The 21,037-nt window shown below is 38.4% G+C and overlaps 1 protein-coding gene across 2 annotated transcripts in view; it reads right to left on the bottom strand.

The window, feature by feature from the left end:
• HECTD2 (HECT domain E3 ubiquitin protein ligase 2) overlaps nucleotides 1-21,037 on the bottom strand; it is an 88,967-nt gene that overhangs the window by 46,859 nt on the left and 21,071 nt on the right. The window contains exons 1-3 of one of the 2 annotated variants that reach the window (XM_033224170.1): nucleotides 13,609-13,746; nucleotides 961-1,099; nucleotides 159-261 (exon numbers count right to left, since the gene is read on the bottom strand). In XM_033224170.1, the coding sequence (XP_033080061.1) occupies nucleotides 159-261; nucleotides 961-1,046 (189 nt within the window). In that variant the 5' untranslated portion in view covers nucleotides 1,047-1,099; nucleotides 13,609-13,746. Of the gene's footprint in view, nucleotides 1-158; nucleotides 262-960; nucleotides 1,100-13,608; nucleotides 13,747-21,037 lie in introns of those variants that run through there. The other variant, XM_033224161.1, reaches the window with a different exon arrangement.

The following is a 21,037-nucleotide window of genomic DNA, read 5'->3' as shown; positions in this document are numbered from 1 at the left end:
GTGTAATATTACATAATTATATGTACTGTATACTTTCTGAAATCAATACATACATACACATGTTTAAATCAATATGGGGTATAAATGAGGTAAATTTATCATTTCTGGAAAATTTAAAACTAAAAGTAAAATGAAAAATGTGTTTTATGTATAATTACCTTAAATGCAGCATTTAATTCTGGGAAAGAATCAAATGTTGTTAGATAAAAATCATGTACTGCTTTCCAATCTCCTGATGACTTAACTTTTTCTACATCTTCCCTAAAATGAAAACATACATTAACCATATATATATATAGAAATATTCAGATAAACTAGCACTACTTTTTAATAAATGCCACCAAATACGCAATACGAAATACTGAAACCAAATAAAGAAATATGTCCCAGTTAATATAGTTTATGGATGTATAATTCTTAATTGGATTAAGATATTAATCCAGCTTTAACTTTCCCATTTACTTATTTTTAAAAAAGATCATTCTTAACATGTCTCTTTCAACTATCACTCTTTCCTTCCCTTCATAGCTAAACTTCTGGAGACTTTGTTTACATTCTGTCTTTATCATTCCCATTTAGTCCTTCAAATATGCATCTGGATTTTTTGAATGGTGACATAACTTTTATAGTATGTGTCACATCATAAATGAACTCTTATTTTTAAAAATGGTAACAGTCTATTATTTAATTACCACCTTTATCTCTTTTTGTTTTGACTCATAGACTCTTACTTAGCATTTCCTTTATTTTGCTACAGCCTATCTAACTCTTACCTGTTATTCATACATTTGTTTTCTTTCACCTTCAACTTGAGACATAAAGTCTTTTGAGGTCCTCTTGGCTAACACCTTATAATGATTCAAAAGTTAAATTAATTTCTCAAATAAATATATTAAATTATGTAAAGTGCTGACATGCAGATGATTATACATTTACATATAATAGTGAGCTGAAACTTACTGAAAGTCTTTCATAGTTTTGGGCTGGATAGGAAGAATAGGTTCTGGAAGGACTGGGGCCTTCATTTCGGATGATGATGCATCCATAGATACACGCTGTTTTTGTCTAACATCAAGGCAAATTGGTGGTTGGTCTCTCACTGTGAAGTATAAAAAGACATTCAAAATAATGAATCATTAAACTTTTCCAAATTATAAAATACAAGATTAATTCAACATCAACAGAAAATAAATGAATTATTTTGTATTACATTCACTTTGAGATTAAAGAAAAATCAACCATAGTGAAGGACCTTTACTGGAGGGCTTATTCCCCCACTCCCCCACTTCACTCACAATACATATTAGGCTGTATCTTACATTGATGTGTATACTTAATATAGAGCTTCTTCCCTTTTTCCCTTCTCCCTCAAAATTGTCTGTTAATGTAATTTAGTATTTCTTTCCTCTCCCCTCTTCCCAAAAGTCATCTTTCAGGGAATATTTCAATGTATGATTATTGTAGCTAAATAATAAAAATCAGGTAGACTGATTCTTTCAACTTTATACTTCTTTTAAAAAACAGTTTTACTCATTCCAGTTCTTCTGCCATTTCAGGTAAATTTGAAAATGATCTTATCTATATCAACAAAAAACTTACCGGAATTTTGACAGGAAATGCATGAAATTCCTTTTTGTATCAATTTGGGGAGAACTTGTGTATCAATTTGGGGAAAACTGGCATCTTTACTACAATAAGCGTTCTAATCCATGAACACAGTATGCCTTTACACTTACTTAGATCTTAATTTCTTTCACCAGCATGGTATAATTCTAAGCATACATATTCGGTAATGTTTGCTAGATTTAAACCTTTTATTCTTTTTTAAGTAATTACCAATGATATGTATTTTTACATTAGTGTCCATGTGTTCATTGTTAGCATAAAGAAATATAACTGACTTTTGTATGTTTATCTTGTATTCTTTAACCTTACTGAACTCACTTATTAATTCTAGGAAGGTTTATTTTTGAGATTTCATGGTTTTTTTTGTTTTTTGTTTTGCATAGACAATCATGCCATCTGCAAATAGGGACAGTCTTATTCCTTATTTTCTAATCTGTATGTCTTTTTTCTTCTTTTTGTCTTCTTGTATTGGCTAAAATTTGCAGCACCGAGAAGAATAAGAGTTAGAACAAACATCCTTGCATTATTCTCACTCTTAAAAGGGAAAGCACTAAATATTTAGCCATGAAGAAAAAGGGTAAGCTTTACCAATAAAAGGGTACTCCCTCTGACTCTTAGCATGTTGAATAAGAGTGCTAAGAGCAGACATCCTTGCCTTGTTCCCAAACTTAAGGTAAAAGCACTCAGTCTTTCACAATTACATAAAGCATTAATTGCAGGTTTTTTCTAGATGCTGTTTATCAAGTAAAGGAAAAAGTCTCTTTCCTATTTTTCTGGGAGTTTTAATTTTTTTCATTATGAATAGGTGTTGGATTTTGTCAAGTTATTTTACTGCATGGAATCATTCTTAAGCATGTTAGTATGGTGGATTACATTAATTGATATTTTTAAAACTGAACCATCTAGCATCCCTGGAGTGACCTTTTGGTAATGGTGTATAACTCTTTTTATATATTGCTGAATTTTATTTGCTAATACTTTGTTAAGGACGTCTGCCATCTATATTCATGAGGGATATTGGTCTATAGTCTATAAATTTTTTTTTTTAACTATCGTTATCTGGTTTTATCAATGTAATACCAGCTGTGTAAAATGAAAAAGAAATGTTCCCTTTTCATCTATTTTCTGGTAGAGATTGTACAGAAATGGTGTTAATTCTTTAAACATTTGCCAGAATTCTCCTGTGTGACCACCCAGACGTGAAAATTCTTTTTTACAGTTTTAAAACTAGAAATCAATTTCCTTAGTGGTTATAGAACTATGCAAATTATTTCAAACTGGATGAGTTGCAATAGCTTTTTTTTGAGGAACTGGTCCATTTCATCTGTAATTTATGTGCGTAGAGTTGTTTGTAGTATTCCCTTATTATCTTTTCTGATGTTGACAGGGTCTGTTGTAATATCTCCTATTTCATTTATGATACTGATAATCTACCTTTTTATGTCAGTCTTCCTAGAGGTTTATTAATTTTACTGATCTTATCAAAGAGCCGTCTCTTTGTTTCATTTTCTCAATTTTTGTTTTCAGTTTCACTGATTTTATCTTTATATTTCCTCCTTCCTGCTTACTTTGGGCTGATATTCTCTTCTTTTCCTAGGTCCATGAGCTAAAGGCTTAGATATTTGTTTTGAAAATTTCCCCCTTTTCTAATGTATGCATGACTGCTATAAATTTCCCTCTCAGCACTGCTATAGCAGTATCCCACAACTTTTGATATGTTGTATCATATTTTTATTTTCATTCCATCCCATCCATTTTTTAACCTCCCTTAAGACTTCATCTTTGACCAACGAATTATTTGGAAGTTGTTTAACTTCCAAGTATTTTGGAGACGCTCCTGTCATTTTCTGTTACTGATTTCTAATTTGACTAGTCAGAAAACATACTTTACATTATCTCAATTCTTTAAAATTTCAATTGTTTTATGGCCCAGAATATGATCCATTTTGCTATATGTCCCATTGGCACTTGAAATGCCATGTGTATTCTGTTGTTGGATAGAGCGTGCTATAAATGTGCTGTTGGTTGATGGTGGCACTGAGTTACTCTATATACTTATTGATTTTCTAGCTAGTTCCATCAAATATACACTTACAGTTGGAGTCTTCAATACCTAACTGTGGATTCTTTTGTTTCTGCATTCAGGTCTACCAGTTTCCCCCCGCAGTTTTTACAGCTCTGCTGTTTGGTGTGTACACACTTGTGATCACTACATATTTTGAGTGATTATCCCTTTTATCATTATATAATGTTCCCCTCTGTCTCCATGAATTTTCTTTGTTCTAAGTCCACTTTATCTGATATTAATGCAGTCATTTCTGTTTTCTTCGATTGATATTTGCATAAAATGTCTTCCTCTATCCATTTACTTAAAACTTGCTTATACTGTTATATTTGAAGCGAAGTTCTTATAAATAGAATACAGTTGGTTCATGTTTTTTGTTCACTCTGACAATATCTTTTATTTAGACTATTTACATTTAATGTAATTTTTAATAAGGTAGAGCCTAAGTCTGTGATTTTGTTTTCTACTTGTTCTCTCTGCTTATTTGTTATTTTTCCTGCAGGTTCCTTTCTGCAGGTTAAACATTTTCTAGAATTCTCTTTTGATTTATATATAGTGTTTCTGAGAGGTTTCTCTAGATATGACATTACATATAATAATTTGTCACATGCTACTCACATCGTCATTTTACCAGTTGGAATGAAGTCAGAAATCCTACCTCCTTTACCTTCCCCTGTTTATAATTTTCTTTTTGTGTATGTGACAGGGTCTTGCTCTTTCACTCAGGATGGGGTGTGGTGGTGTGACCATGGCTAACTGCAGCCTCAAACACCTGGGCTAAAGTGATTTTCCTATGTCAGCCTCCCGAGTAGCTAGGACTACAGGCATGCACCAAAAGCCTGACTAATTTTTAAAATTTTTATGGAGACAAAGTCTCGCTATGTTCCTCAAGCTGGTCTCAAACTCTTGGCCTCAAGCCATCCTCCTGTCTTGGCCTCCCAAAACACTGGGGTTGCAGGTGTGAGTCACTGAACTCAGCCATAATTTTCTTTTTTCCTTTATATACATTTAGAACCACCCTGTGTTACAATTTTTGTTTCAACTACCAAATATAATTTAGAAAACGTAAGAGGAGAAGTCTATTGTATTTATCCATACTTTTGTTTATCACCTTCTTTCCTCTTTCCTCACATCTCAAGTTTCCTTCTTTTGTTTCCTTTCTGTTTAGAGAACTCCTTTATTTTTATTTTATTTTATTTTATTTTTGAGATGGAGTCTCGCTCTGTCGCCCAGGCTGGAGTGCAATGGCCGGATCTCAGCTCACTGCAAGCTCCGCCGCCCGGGTTTACGCCATTCTCCTGCCTCAGCCTCCCAAGTAGCTGGGACTACAGGCGCCCGCCACCTCGCCCGGCTAGTTTTTTTGTATTTTTTAGTAGAGATGGGGTTTCACCGTGTTAGCCAGGATGGTCTCGATCTCCCGACCTCGTGATCCGCCCGTCTCGGCCTCCCAAAGCTTTATTCTTTTAGAGTAAATGTAGTGGCAACAAATTCTTAGTTTTTCTTCATCTGAAAATGTCTTGATTTCCCTTCCCTCCATTCCTAAAAAATATTTTCATCAGGTATAGCATTCTACAGTGACAGTCCTTTTATCATTTGAAAAATTTAGTGGCATATCCTTCTGGCAGCCTCCATGGTTATTGATGATAAATCTGTTATTTCAATGCCTTTTTTTTTTTTGAGGGACTGCAAGAGGGGCTTGGTGAGGGCCTTCTTGCTAACAGGGACTCTTCAGAATCCTAAGGGGGTGCAGGGCATCACATGGTGAGGGGGCTGAGTATGTTAGCTCGAATATCTAATCCTCTTCTTATAAAGCCACCAGTCCGATTCCCATGATAACCCATGAATCCATTAACCCATGAATGGATTAATCTATTCATAAGAGCAGAGCCCTCATGACCCAATTACCACTTAAAGGTCCCGCCTCTCAATACAGCTACATTGGGGATATTTCAACATGAATTGTGGTGGAAACAAATACTCAAACTACAGCATCTTCCTTAATGTGTCATTTTTTCCTGGCTGCTTTCAAGATTTTTTTATTGGTATTCAGTTTTGACAAGTTTAATTATGATGCTTCTTGCTGTGGATTTCTTTGGATTTCTTCTGAATGAGGTTTATTTAGCTTCTTGAATCTGCAGGTTTATGTCTTTCACCAAATGTAGAAAATTCTCAGTCATGACTTGGTTACTTTTTCAGCCCTACTGTCTTTTCCTCTCCTTCTGGGACTCTGATAATAGGATTGTAACACCTTTTGTTATAGTATCTGAGGTCCCTGAGACTCTGTTGATTTTTCAGTCTATTTTCTATTGTTAAGACTAGATAATTTCTATTGTCCTGTCTTCCAGTTCATTGATTCCTATCCCCTCCATTCTGTTGTTAAGCCCATCTACAAAGCTTTTTACTGTGATTGTTGTATTTTCTCAAGTATTAAGACTTCTAAAACAACAGAATGATTGATATCTTATAAATTTTAAGGTCTACAATAATGAAATATACACATATAATTCTATTGTAACATAATTGGGATATATTTTCTACTATGCAAACACAGGGATATCAATAGTCACAAAAGTAACATAGCTAATAAGGTCTTTCTTCCTTCTTTACCTACCCTCTTATTCAAGCATCTATCCTTGGCTCTACCATCAACTTCAATAAGCAAAGATAAATTTCATTAGTGTGGGGGTTTATATTAAACTTCCATATTAGAAGACAGTATAAACATGCACTTTTTTTATACAACAGCAATGGTTTCCAAACTTACTGTAAATCAGAATAACCTGGAAAGCTTGCTGGGCCCTCCCCAAACTTTGTGATTCAGTTGGTCTGGAGTGGGGCACAAGAACCTGTATATTTTTTATTATTATACTTTAAGTTCTGGAATACATGTGCAGAATGTGCAGTTTTGTTACATAGGTATACATGTGCCATGGTGGTTTCTTGTACCCATCAACCCATCATCTACATTACATATTTCTCCTAATGCTATCCCTTCCCTAGCCCCAACCCACTGACAGGCCCCAGTGTGTGATGTTCCCCTCCCTGTGTACATGTGTTCTCATTGTTCAACTCCCACTTATGAGTGAGAACACGCGGTATTCGGTTTTCTGTTCCTGTGATAGTTTGCTGAGAATAATGCTTTCCAGCTTCATCCATGTCCCTGCAAAGGACAGGAACTCATCCTTCTTCATGGCTGCACAGTATTACATGGTGCATATGTGCCATACTTCCTTTATCCAGTCTATCACTGATGGGCATTTGGGTTGGTTCCCAGTCTTTGCTATTGCGAACAGTGCTGTAATAAACATATGTGTGCATGTGTCTTTATAGAATTATTTATCATCCTTTGGGTGGTAAAGGGATAAAATCCAGTAATGGGATTGCTAGGCTAAATGATATTTCTGGTTCTAGATCCTTGAGGAATTGCCACACCATCTTCCACAATGGTTGAACTAATTTACACTCCCACCAACAGTGTAAAAGCATTCCTATGTCTCCACATCCTCTCCAGCATTTATTTCCTGACTTTTTACTGATTGCCATTCTAACTGGCATGAGATGGTATCTCATTGTGGTTTTGATTTGCATTTCTCTAATGACCAGTGATAATGAGCTTTTTTTCATATGTTTGTTGGCTGCATAAATGTCTTCTTTTGGAAAATGTCTGTTCATATCCTTTGCCCACTTTTTGATGGGGTTGTTTTTTTCTTGTAAATCTGTTTAACTTCCTTGTAGATTCTGGATATTAGCCCTTTGTCAGATGGATAGATTGTAAACATTTTCTGTCATTCTGTAGGATGCCTCTTCACTCCGATGACAGTTTCTTTTACTGTTTAGAAGCTCTTTAGTTTAATTAGATGCCATTTGTCAATTTTGGATTTTGTTGCCATTGCTTTTGGTGTTTTAGTCATGAAGTCTTTGCCCACGCCTATGTCCTGAATGGTATTGTCTAGGTTTTCTTCTAGTGTTTTTATGGTATTAGGTTTTATGTTTAAGTTTTTAATCCATCTTAATTTTTATATGAGGTGTAAGGAAGGGGTCCAGTTTCAGTTTTCTGCATATAGCTAGCCAGTTTCCCCAACACCATTTATTAAACAGGGAATCCTTTCCCCATTGCTTGTTTTTGTCAGGTTTGTCAAAGATCAGATTATTGTAGATGTGTAGCATTATTTCTGAGGTCTCTATTCTGTTCCATTGGTTTATATATCTGTTTTGGTACTAGTACCAGGCTGTTCTAGTTACTGCAGCCTTGTATTTTGAAGTCAGGAAGCATGATGCTTTCAGCTTTGTTCTTTTTGTTTAGGATTGTCTTGACTATATGGGCTTTTTGGTTTCATATGAAATGTAAAGTAGTTTTTTCTAATTCTGTGAAGAAAATCAATGGTAGCTTGATGGGACAGAATTGAATCTATAAATTACTTTGGGCAGTATGACCATTTTCACGATATTGATTCTTCCTATCCATCGGCATGGAATGTTTTTCCATTTGTTTGTGTTCTCTCTTCTTCCCTTGAGCAGTGATTTATAGTTCTCCTTGAAGAGGTCCTTCACATCCTTTGTAAGTTGTATTGCTAGGTATTTTATTCTCTTTGTAGCAATTGTGAATGGGGGTCACTCATGATTTGGCCCTCAGTTTGTCTATTATTGGTGTATAGGAATGCTTGTGATTTTTGCACACTGATTTTGTATCCTGAGACTTTGGAGTTGCTTATCAGCTTAAGGAGATTTCTGGCTGAGAGGATGGAGTTTTCTAAATATGCAATCATGTCATCCCTAAACAGAGGAAATTTGACTTCCTCTCTTCCTATTTAAATGACCTTTATTTCTCTTTCTTGCCTGATTGCCCTGGCCAAAATTTCCAATAATATGTTGATAGGAGTAGTGAGAGAGGAAATCCTTGTCTTGTGTCAGTTCTCAAAGAAAATGCTTCCAGCTTTTACCCATTCAGTATATTGACTGTGGGTTTGCCATAAATAGCTCTAATTATTTTGAGAAACACTCCATCAACATCTAGTTTATTGAGAGATTTTTAGCATAAAAAAAGTGTTGAATTTTATCGAGGTTTTATACAGCTATAGAGGAAATCATGTGGTTTTTGTCATTGGTTCTATTTAAATGGATTACGTTTATTGATTTGTGTACGTTGAACCAGCCTTGCATTCCAGGGATGAAGCCAACTTGATCATGGTGGATAAGTCATTTGACTTGCTAGATAAGATTTTTGACGTGTTGCTACATTTGGTTTGCCAGTATTTTACTGAGGATTTTCACTTCGATGTTCATGAGGGATATTGGCCTGAAATTTTCTTTTTTGTTGTGTCTCTGCCAGGTTTTGGTATCAGGATGACGCTGGCCTCATAAAATGAGTTAGGGAGGAGTTCTTCTTTTTCTATTGTTTAGAATAGTTTCAGAAGGAATGGTAACAGCTCCTCTTTGTACCTCTGGTAGAATTCACCTGTGACTCTGTCTGGTCCTGGCCTTTTTTTGGTTGGTAGGCTACTAATTACTGCCTCAATTTCAGAACTTGTTATTGGTCTATTCAGAGATTCAACTTCTTCCTGTTTAGTCTTGGGAGTGTGTATGTGTCCAGGAACTTATCCATTTCTTCTAGATTTTCTAGTTTATTTGCGTAGAGGTGTTTATACTATTTTCTGATGGTAGTCTGTATTTCTGTGGGATCAGTGGTGATATTCCCTTTATCGTTTTTTATTGTGTCTATTTGATTCTTCTCTCTTTTCTTCTTCATTAGTCTGGTTAGTGGTCTACCTAGTTTGGTAACTCTCAAAAAACCAGCTCCTGGATTCACTGGTTTTTTTGAAGGGTTTTTCGTGTCTCCATCTCCTTCAGTTTTGCTCTGACCTTGGTTATTTCTCATCTTCTGCTAGCTTTTGAATTTGTTTGCTCTTGCTTCTCTAGTTCTTTTAATTGTCATGTTAGGGTGTCGATCTTAGATCTTTCCCACTTTCTCCTGTGGGCATTTAGTGCTATAAATTTCCCTCTAAACACTGCTTTAGCTGTGTCCCAGAGATTCTGGTACGTTGTGTCTTCGTTCTCATTGGTTTCAAAGAACTTATTTGTTTCTGCCTTAATTTCGTTATGTACCCAGTAGTCATTCAGGAGCAGGTTGTTCAGTCTCCATGTAGTTGTGCGAGTTTCTGAATCCTGAGTTCTAATTTGATTGCACTGTGGTCTGAGAGACTGTTTACTATGATTTCCATTGTTTTGCATTTGCTGAGGAGTGTTTTACTTCCAATTATGTGGTCAATTTTACAATAAGTGCAATGTGGTACTGAGAAGAATTTATATTCTGTTGATTTGGGGCAGAGAGTTCTGTAGATGTCTGTTAGGTCTGCTTGGTCCAGAGCTGAGTTCAAGTCCTGAATATCCTTGTTAATTTTCTGTCTTGTTGATCTAATACTGACAGTGGGGTGTAAAAGTCTCCCATTATTATTGTGTGGGAGTCTAAGTCTCTTTGTAGGTCTTAAGAATTGCTTTATGAATCTGGGTACTCCTGTATTGGGTGCATATATACTCAGGATAGTTAATCTTGTTGCACTGATTTCTTTACCAGTACGTAATGCCCTTCTTTGTCTTTTTGGATCTTTGTTGGTTTAAAGTCTGTTTCATCAGAGACTAGGATTGCAATGCCTGCTTTTTTATTGCTTTCCATTTGCTTGGGAAATATTTCTCCATCCCTTTATTTTAGCCTATGTGTGTCTTTGCACATGAGATGGGTCTCCTGAATACAGCACACGGATGGTCTTGACTCTTTTATTTTTATTTATGTATTTTTTTTGAGAAGGAGTCTCGCTCCGTCACCCAGGCTAGAGTGCAGTGCCACAATCTCGGCTCACTGCAAGCTCTGCCTCCCAGGTTCATGCCATTCTCCTGCCTCAGCCTCTGGAGTAACTGGGATTACAGTCGCCCAACACCATGCCTGGCTAATTTTTTGTAATTTTAGTAGAGACAGGGTTTCACTGTGTTAGCCAGGATGGTCTCAATCTGCTGACCTCGTGATCCGCCCGCCTCAGCCTCCCAAGTGCTGGGATTACAGGCATTAGCCACCGTGCCCGGCCTGGGTCTTGACAGTTTATCCAATTTGACAGTCTGTGTCTTTCAATCGGGGCAGTTAGCCCATTTACATTTAAGGTTAATATTGTTACGTGTGAATTTGATCCTGTCATTGTGATGCTAGCTGTTTATTTTACCCATTGGTTGATGTAGTTTCTTCATAGTGTCAACAGTCTTTACAATTTGATATGTCTTTGCAGTAACTGGTACCGGTTTCTCGTTTCCATATTTAGTGCTTCCTTCAGGAGCTCTTGTAAGGCAGGCCTGGTGGTGACAGAATCTTTCAGCATTTGCTTGTCTGTAAAGATTTCATTTCTCCTTCGCTTAGGAAGCTTAGTTTGGCTGGATATGAAATTCTGGGTTGAAAATTCTTTTCTTTAAGAATGTTGAATATTGGCCCCCCACTCTCTTCTGGCTTGTAGGGTTTCTGCAGAGAGATCCGCTGTTAGTCTGATGGGCTTCCCTTTGGGGGTAACCTGATCTATCTCTCTGGCTGCCCTTAACATTTTTTCCTTCATTTCAACCTTGGTGAACCTGATGATTATGTGTCCTGGAGTTGCTCTTCTCAAGGAGTATCTTTGTGGTGTTCTCTGTATTTCCTGAATTTGAATGTTGGCCTGTCTTGCTAGGTTGGGGAAGTTCTCCTGGATAATATCCTGGAGGGTGTTTTCCATCTTGGTTCCATTCTCCCTGTCACTTTCAGGTACGCCAATCAAATGTAGGTTTGGTCTCTTCACATAGTCCCGTATTTCTTGGAGGCTTTGCTCATTCCTTTTCATTCTTTTTCTCTAATCTTGTCTTCACACTTTATTTCATTATGTTGATCTTCAATCTCTGATATCCTTCCTTCTGCCTGATCGATTCAGCTATTGATACTTGTGTATGCTTCATGAAGTTTTTGTGCTGTGTTTTTCAGTTCCATCGGGTCGTTTATGTTCTTCTCTAAACTGGTTATTCTGGTTACCAATTCCTCTAACCTTTTATCAAAGTTCTCAGCTTCCTTGCATTGGGTTAGAACATGCTCCTTTAGATCGGAAGATTTTCTTGTTACCCACCTTCTGAAGCCTACTTCTGTCAATTCATCAAACTCATTCTCCATCCAGTTTTGTTTCCTGGCTGGCGAGGAGTTGTGATCCTTTGGAGGAGAAGAGGCGTTCTGGTTTTTGGAACTTTCAGCCTTTTTGTGCTGGTTTTTCTTCATCTTCGTGGATTTATCTACCTTTGGTCTTTGATGCTGGTGACCTTTGGATGGGGTTTTTGTGTGGACATCCTTCTTGTTGATGTTGACGCTATTCCTTTCTGTTTGTTAGTTTTCCTTCTAACAGTCAGGCCCCTCTGCTGCAGGTCTGCTGGAGTTTGCTGGAGGTCCACTCCAGACCCTGTTTGCCTGGGTATCATACAGCAGAGGCTGCAGAACAGCAAAGGTTGCTGCCTGTTCCTTCCTCTAGAAGCTTCGTCCCAGAGAGGAACCTGCCAGATGCCCGCTGGAGCTCTCCCGCATGTAGTCAACCCCTGCTGGAAGGTGTCTCCCAGTCAGGAGGCATGGGTGTCAGGGACCCACTTGAGGAGGCAGTCTGTCCCTTGGCAGAGCTCGAGCGCTGTGCTGAGATATTCGCCCCTCTCTTCAGAGCTGGCAGGCAGGAGCATTTAAGTCTGCTGCAGCTGCGCCCACAGTGACCTCTTTCCCCAGATTCTCCGTCCCAGGGAGATGGGAGTTTGATGTATAAGCCCCTGATTGGGGCTGCTGCCTTTCTTTCAGGGATGCCCTTCCCAGAGGGGAAGAATCTAGAGAGGCAGTTTGGCTACAAAGGCTTTGCCGAACTGAGGTTGGCTCTGCCTAGTTTAAGCTTTCCAGTGGCTTTGTTTACACTGTGAGTGGAAAACTCCCTACTCAAGACTCAGTAATAGCGGACACCCCCCTCCCCCTACTAAGCTGGAGTGTCCCAGGTCGTCTTCAGACTGCTGTGCTGGCAGCGAGAATTTCAAGCCATTGGATCTTAGCTGCTTGGGCTCTGTATATGTGGAATCTGCTGAACTAGACCCCTTGGCTCCGTGGCTTCAGCCCCCTTTTCAGGGCAGTGAATGGTTCTGTGTCGCTGGTGTTCTAGGTGCCACTGGGGTATTAAAAAAAAAAAATTCCTGCAGCAAGTACGGTGTCTGCTCAAATGGCCACCCAGTTTTGTGCTTGAATCCCAGGGCCCTGATGGCACAGGCACCCAAGAGAATCTCCTTGTCTTCAGGGTGTGAAGACCATGGAAAAAGTGTAGCATCTGGCCAGAGCGCACCGTTCCTCAGGGCACAGTCTCTCACACCTTCCCTTGGCTAGGGGAGGGAGTTCTCTGATCCCTTGTGCTTCCCGGATGTGGTGATGCCTTACCCTGCCCCCCACATTCTGCACCCACTGTCTAACCAGTCCCAGTGAGATGAGCTGGATACCTCAGTTGGAAATGCAGAAATCACCTGCCTTCTGCGTTGATCTCACTGGGAGCTGCAGACCGGAACTGTTCCTATTTGGCTGACTTGCCAGCCACTCCCTCTTCTTTCATTGTATAATGTCTAAACTGAGGCCCAGGGACTTCAGTTGCTTATCTAAAGTTAACAAATTTCACAACCCAGCCAGCAATACGACTTGGTCCCATACTGCTAAGACTGCTTTTTCATTACTTATGTCTTACTTAATCAAAAATTATTTATAATGAAACTCAAGGCACAGCATTTTCCAACAGCGTGTAACCAGCAGCAAACTTTTTATATCACTACTTCCTCTCTAGCAGTAGGGGGATGAGGAAGGGGAAGCCCAGGTTCTTCCTACTGAACCTCCAATCTTCATAAAGACTTTTCTTTACCTCCAATGCTGCTGTTGCCATCTGTGCTGGCTAGCCAGGAACAGTTATCAGTCCCCTAATCATGTGGCCAATTGAAAATGTCAGTCTTTGTTTTGTCGAATATAGTTGTAGAAAGCTGCATTTTCCCAGTTTCCGACGAGAGTTGTGACGTCTGTGAAAACAGTGAGCTAGCAAAATTTGGATGATAATCTCACACCCTTACACATAGTTATATTCTGATCTTCACATTTTTGAATATACTGCCAACCCCCACCACAGCCCTTATTCTTCTTACATTGGCTTCTAGTGTTTTACTTAATGTTTCTAAGCAACCAACTAAAATTGGCGGCAGTATATTAAAAGAAAGGGAAAATGATTACTGCTTATCAGTTCAGCAAAGTGTTCATAAGTATTCACTGAATGAACCCTAAATGATAAATTTTCACTGATAAATTTATTTTGGCTTTTTTCACTCTATTATGATATTCTATATTGCAGAAAAAGTTGCATATGATAGAACAAAGATTTGCCTCTATTTATAATGTCAGTTTAAGATTTAATTAATCCCTCATCACCATAGTTATTGATTTTCTCTTTTTGAATTATATTTTAATAACCATCTGTGAGAACAGCCAGAAAGCCTGTCTCTGGAAACAATGCCTTGATATTCAGGGACTTGAGAACAGCTGCAGTCTGTTATTTTTCTTTTCTTAATAGCTGAATGTCACATCCTGTAGTTTGGTTTTCATTCACTAATCTGAGCAAAGGATTCAAGTTCCATTAACATAGCGTGTTAACATTCTGCATGACTCTTCAGTGTAAGTTACCTTTTCAACTAAAAATAAATCCCATCTGGGCTTCTGGTTTCTAAACTTACCCTATAATCCTCTTGGCCTTGGCATTACTATTTCTATTATGTAAGAATCTCTCCACTCTCAGGCTCTGCCAAAATCCAGTTCTCTTACTAATTCAGATTTCACTCTTCCACCTCAGCATGGTATTAATAAAATTAGTGGATATAAAACTGTGTATATATGCTCTGTGTGTAAGTTAATTTATATTTGAATGAATCTGTTTGTATTTAATTGTAGGCGTTTATAGCCAGGTTGGGGAAAAGTGTGTGGGAAAGGATAAGAAAGGGTAAGTAAGCCTGGTAAAGAGGAAGAAAAACTCTATAGGAGCCACAAAAGATAATAGTAACAAGACTGGTGTTGAAGAGAGGAGATGACTATCATTTATTTATTTTAGGCTGAGATGCCCTTTTCTTTCCCTCTAATAAAGATTGCCAAATATAATCTATAAGAAGCCATTTGAGGAGATACTTAATTTTAATTGTTTATAAATTGAACCTCTGTCCAATTTGTGTTTACACTACAAATTACTTGACATTGGATATTTCCATATTTAATAAAGGATATAAAATTGGAACACTGAAGTAGATTTAATAAACTGTTCTGTGTCATTAGCACCATTGTTCTCTCATTTAAAACCATGGAAGAGTGTTTCGTAGTATTTTGTGCAGACTAGCAGCATCAGCATCACCCGGGAACATGTAGAAATACAAATTCTTCCTGGGGGAAGGGGCGACTGTGGGCACAGCTTCAGCAGACTTAAATGTTCCTGCCTGCCAGCTCTGAAGAGAGCAGCAGGATCTCCTAGCACAGCACTCAAGCTCTGCCAAGGGGCTGACTGCTTCCTCAAGTGGGTCCCTGACACCCATGCCTCCTGACTGGGAGACACCTTCCAGCAGGGGTTGACTACATGCGGGAGAGCTCCAGCGGGCATCTGGCAGGTTCCTCTCTGGGACGAAGCTTCTAGAGGAAGGAACAGGCAGCAACCTTTGCTGTTCTGCAGCCTCTGCTGTATGATACCCAGGCAAACAGGGTCTGGAGTGGACCTCCAGCAAACTCCAGCAGACCTGCAGCAGAGGGGCCTGACTGTTAGAAGGAAAACTAACAAACAGAAAGGAATAGCGTCAACATCAACAAGAAGGATGTCCACACAAAAACCCCATCCAAAGGTCACCAGCATCAAAGACCAAAGGTAGATAAATCCACGAAGATGAAGAAAAACCAGCACAAAAAGGCTGAAAGTTCCAAAAACCAGAACGCCTCTTCTCCTCCAAAGGATCACAACTCCTCGCCAGCCAGGAAACAAAACTGGATGGAGAATGAGTTTGATGAATTGACAGAAGTAGGCTTCAGAAGGTGGGTAACAAGAAAATCTTCCGATCTAAAGGAGCATGTTCTAACCCAATGCAAGGAAGCTGAGAACTTTGATAAAAGGTTAGAGGAATTGGTAACCAGAATAACCAGTTTAGAGAAGAACATAAACGACCCGATGGAACTGAAAAACACAGCACAAAAACTTCATGAAGCATACACAAGTATCAATAGCTGAATCGATCAGGCAGAAGGAAGGATATCAGAGATTGAAGATCAACATAATGAAATAAAGTGTGAAGACAAGATTAGAGAAAAAAGAATGAAAAGGAATGAGCAAAGCCTCCAAGAAATACGGGACTATGTGAAGAGACCAAACCTACATTTGATTGGCGTACCTGAAAGTGACAGGGAGAATGGAACCAAGATGGAAAACACCCTCCAGGATATTATCCAGGAGAACTTCCCCAACCTAGCAAGACAGGCCAACATTCAAATTCAGGAAATACAGAGAACACCACAAAGATACTCCTTGAGAAGAGCAACTCCAGGACACATAATCATCAGGTTCACCAAGGTTGAAATGAAGGAAAAAATGTTAAGGGCAGCCAGAGAGATAGATCAGGTTACCCCCAAAGGGAAGCCCATCAGACTAACAGCGGATCTCTCTGCAGAAACCCTACAAGCCAGAAGAGAGTGGGGGGCCAATATTCAACATTCTTAAAGAAAAGAATTTTCAACCCAGAATTTCATATCCAGCCAAACTAAGCTTCCTAAGCGAAGGAGAAATGAAATCTTTACAGACAAGCAAATGCTGAAAGATTCTGTCACCACCAGGCCTGCCTTACAAGAGCTCCTGAAGGAAGCACTAAATATGGAAACGAGAAACCGGTACCAGTTACTGCAAAGACATATCAAATTGTAAAGACTGTTGACACTATGAAGAAACTACATCAACCAATGGGTAAAATAAACAGCTAGCATCACAATGACAGGATCAAATTCACACGTAACAATATTAACCTTAAATGTAAATGGGCTAACTGCCCCGATTGAAAGACACAGACTGTCAAATTGGATAAACTGTCAAGACCCAGGCCGGGCGCGGTGGCTAATGCCTGTAATCCCAGCACTTGGGAGGCTGAGGCGGGCGGATCACGAGGTCAGCAGATTGAGACCATCCTGGCTAACACAGTGAAACCCTGTCTCTACTAAAATTACAAAAAATTAGCCAGGCATGGTGTTGGGCGACTGTAATCCCAGTTACTCCAGAGGCTGAGGCAGGAGAATGGCATGAACCTGGGAGGCAGAGCTTGCAGTGAGCCGAGATTGTGGCACTGCACTCTAGCCTGGGTGACGGAGCGAGACTCCTTCTCAAAAAAAATAAATAAATAAAAATAAAAGAGTCAAGACCCATCCGTGTGCTGTATTCAGGAGACCCATCTCATGTGCAAAGACACACATAGGCTAAAATAAAGGGATGGAGAAATATTTCCCAAGCAAATGGAAAGCAATAAAAAAGCAGGCATTGCAATCCTAGTCTCTGATGAAACAGACTTTAAACCAACAAAGATCCAAAAAGACAAAGAAGGGCATTACGTACTGGTAAAGAAATCAGTGCAACAAGATTAACTATCCTGAGTATATATGCACCCAATACAGGAGTACCCAGATTCATAAAGCAATTCTTAGAGACCTACAAAGAGACTTAGACTCCCACACAATAATAATGGGAGACTTTTACACCCCACTGTCAGTATTAGATCAACAAGACAGAAAATTAACAAGGATATTCAGGACTTGAACTCAGCTCTGGACCAAGCAGACCTAACAGACATCTACAGAACTCTCTGCCCCAAATCAACAGAATGTAAATTCTTCTCAGTACCACATTGCACTTATTGTAAAATTGACCACATAATTGGAAGTAAAACACTCCTCAGCAAATGCAAAACAATGGAAATCATAGTAAACAGTCTCTCAGACCACAGTGCAATCAAATTAGAACTCAGGATTCAGAAACTCGCACAACTACATGGAGACTGAACAACCTGCTCCTGAATGACTACTGGGTACATAACGAAATTAAGGCAGAAACAAATAAGTTCTTTGAAACCAATGAGAACGAAGACACAACGTACCAGAATCTCTGGGACACAGCTAAAGCAGTGTTTAGAGGGAAATTTATAGCACTAAATGCCCACAGGAGAAAGTGGGAAAGATCTAAGATCGACACCCTAACATGACAATTAAAAGAACTAGAGAAGCAAGAGCAAACAAATTCAAAAGCTAGCAGAAGATGAGAAATAACCAAGGTCAGAGCAAAACTGAAGGAGATGGAGACACGAAAAACCCTTCAAAAAAACCAGTGAATCCAGGAGCTGGTTTTTTGAGAAAGTTACCAAACTAGGTAGACCACTAACCAGACTAATGAAGAAGAAAAGAGAGAAGAATCAAATAGACACAATAAAAAACGATAAAGGGAATATCACCACTGATCCCACAGAAATACAGACTACCATCAGAAAATAGTATAAACACCTCTACGCAAATAAACTAGAAAATCTAGAAGAAATGGATAAGTTCCTGGACACATACACACTCCCAAGACTAAACCAGGAAGAAGTTGAATCTCTGAATAGACCAATAACAAGTTCTGAAATTGAGGCAGTAATTAGTAGCCTACCAACCAAAAAAAGGCCAGGACCAGACAGAGTCACAGGTGAATTCTACCAGAGGTACAAAGAGGAGCTGTTACCATTCCTTCTGAAACTATTCTAAACAATAGAAAAAGAAGAACTCCTCCCTAACTCATTTTATGAGGCCAGTATCATTTGCTGCCATGCAACTTCAGCAAAGTTGCAGGATATAAAATCAATGTGCAAAAATCACAAGCATTCCTGTACACCAAAAATAGAGCCAAATCATGAGTGAACTCCCATTCACAATTGCTACAAAGAGAATAAAATACCTAGCAATACAACTTACAAAAGATGTGAAGGACCTCTTTATGGAGAACTACAAATCACTGCTCAAGGAAAGAAGACAGCACACAAAGGGAAAAACATTCCATGCTCATGGATAGGAAGAATCAATATCATGAAAATGGTCATACTGCCCAAAGTAATTTATAGATTCAATGCTATCCTCATCATGCTACCATTGACTTTCTTCACAGAATTAGAAAAAACTACTTTACATTTCATATGGAACCAAAAGAGAGCCCGTATAGCCAAGACAATCCTAAGCAAAAAGAACAAAGCTGGAGGCATCATCCTACCTGACTTCAAACTGTACTACAAGGTTACAGTAACCAAAACAACATGATACTGGTACCAAAACAGATATATAGACCAATAGAACAGAACAGAGGCTTCAGAAATAATGCCACACATCTACAATAATCTGATCATTGACAAACCTAACAAAAACAAGCAATGGGGAAAGGATTCCCTATTCAATAAATGGTGCTGGGAAAACTGGCTAGCCGTATGCAGAAAACTGAAACACCGACTCCTTCCTTACACTCATACAAAAATTAACTCTAGATGAATTAAAGACTTAAACATAAAACCTAATACCATAAAAACCCTAGAAGAAAACCTAGACAATACCATTCAGGACATAGGCATGGGCAAATACTTCATGAGTAAAACACCAAAAGCAATGGCAACAAAATCCAAAATTGACAAATGGCATCTAATTAAACTAAAGAGTTCCTGCACAGCAAAAGAAACTATTATCAGAGTGAAGAGGCAACCTACAGAATGAGAGAAAATGTTTGCAATCTATCCATCTGACAAAGGACTAGTATCCAGAATCTACAAGGAACTTAAACAAATTTACAAGAAAAATCAACCCACCCCATCAAAAAGTAGGCAAAGGGTATGAACAGATACTTCTCAAAAGAAGACATTTATGCAACCAACAAACATATGAAAAAAAAGTTCATTATCACTGGTCATTAGAGAAATGTAAATCAAAACCACAATGAGATACCATCTCATGCCAGTTAGAAAGGCGATCAGTAAAAAATCAGGAAACAACAGATGCTGGAGAGGATGTGAAGAAATAGGAACACTTCTACACTGTTGGTGGGAGTGTAAATTAGTTCAACCATTGTGGAAGACGGTGTGGCGATTCCTCAAGGATCTAGAACCAGAAATACCATTTGACCCAGCCATCCCATTACTGGGTATATACCCAAAGGATGATAAATAATTCTACAATAAAGACACATGCACACGTATGTTTATTACAGCATTGCTCGCAATAGCAAAGACTGGGAAGCAACCCAAATGCCCATCAATGATGGACTGGATAAAGAAAATATGGCACATACGCACCATGGAATACTATGCAGCCATAAAGAAGGATGAGTTCATGTCCTTTGCAGGGACATGGATGAAGCTGGAAACCATAATTCTCAGCAAACGAACACAGGAATCGAAAAGAAAACACTGCATGTTCTCACTCATAAGTGGGAGTTGAACAATGAGAACACATGGATACAGCAAGGAGAACATCACACCCCAGGACCTGTCAGTGAGTGGGGGACTAGGGAAGGGATAGCATCAGGAGAAATACGTAATGTAGATGACAGGTTGATGGGTGCAGGAAACCACCAAGGCACGTGTATAACTACGTAACAAACTTGCACGTTCTGCACATGTATCCCAGAACTTAAAGAAAAAAAAAAAAAGAAAGAAAGAAAGAAGATGGCTTAAGTCAGTTGTTCCTAAGGTTTCAAAAAAGTTCAAGGTCTACCTCAGGGGAATGGTGCTGAATGAATAGTTTTACTCACAGCAACTCTGCTTAATATAATTATGCTCTAATAAATTGTATTTTTTTAGAAGTGTTTTGTCACAATCAAAAACAAGAACAAAAATAAGTTTAAAAACCACTAGAGTTTATACCATTTCTTAGATCACGTTCATCTCTACAACTATTCAAGAACAAAATGGAAAAGACCCATAAACCTACCAAAAAGTTTCAAAATTCTCTAACAGTGTGACCTAGATAATGGCCTGTAACAGAGAAATTCAGGAAGTATGGAAATTTACAATGTATATGTCATGTATTATAAAAATCTGATTTTTAATTATGAATTTCTGTCTTATGACATGGTATAAGAAAATATTTGAAAAAAACAACAACAACAAAAAACAAAACAACCAAAAAAAAAGAACAACCATCCAACCAAACTTGTCTTCTTTTTCTGGATCTACATTATGTCTCTAAATTATTTTATACTGACCCCAACAAAAGATGGAGTCTAATTCTCCCCC

The sequence above is a fragment of the Trachypithecus francoisi genome, unplaced genomic scaffold, assembly GCF_009764315.1.
Source record: "Trachypithecus francoisi isolate TF-2019V2 unplaced genomic scaffold, Tfra_2.0 Contig01436, whole genome shotgun sequence".
Taxonomy (NCBI): domain Eukaryota; kingdom Metazoa; phylum Chordata; class Mammalia; order Primates; family Cercopithecidae; genus Trachypithecus; species Trachypithecus francoisi.
Note: the sequence above shows the minus strand (reverse complement) of the source record. Positions and strands in the feature narration are given on the sequence as shown.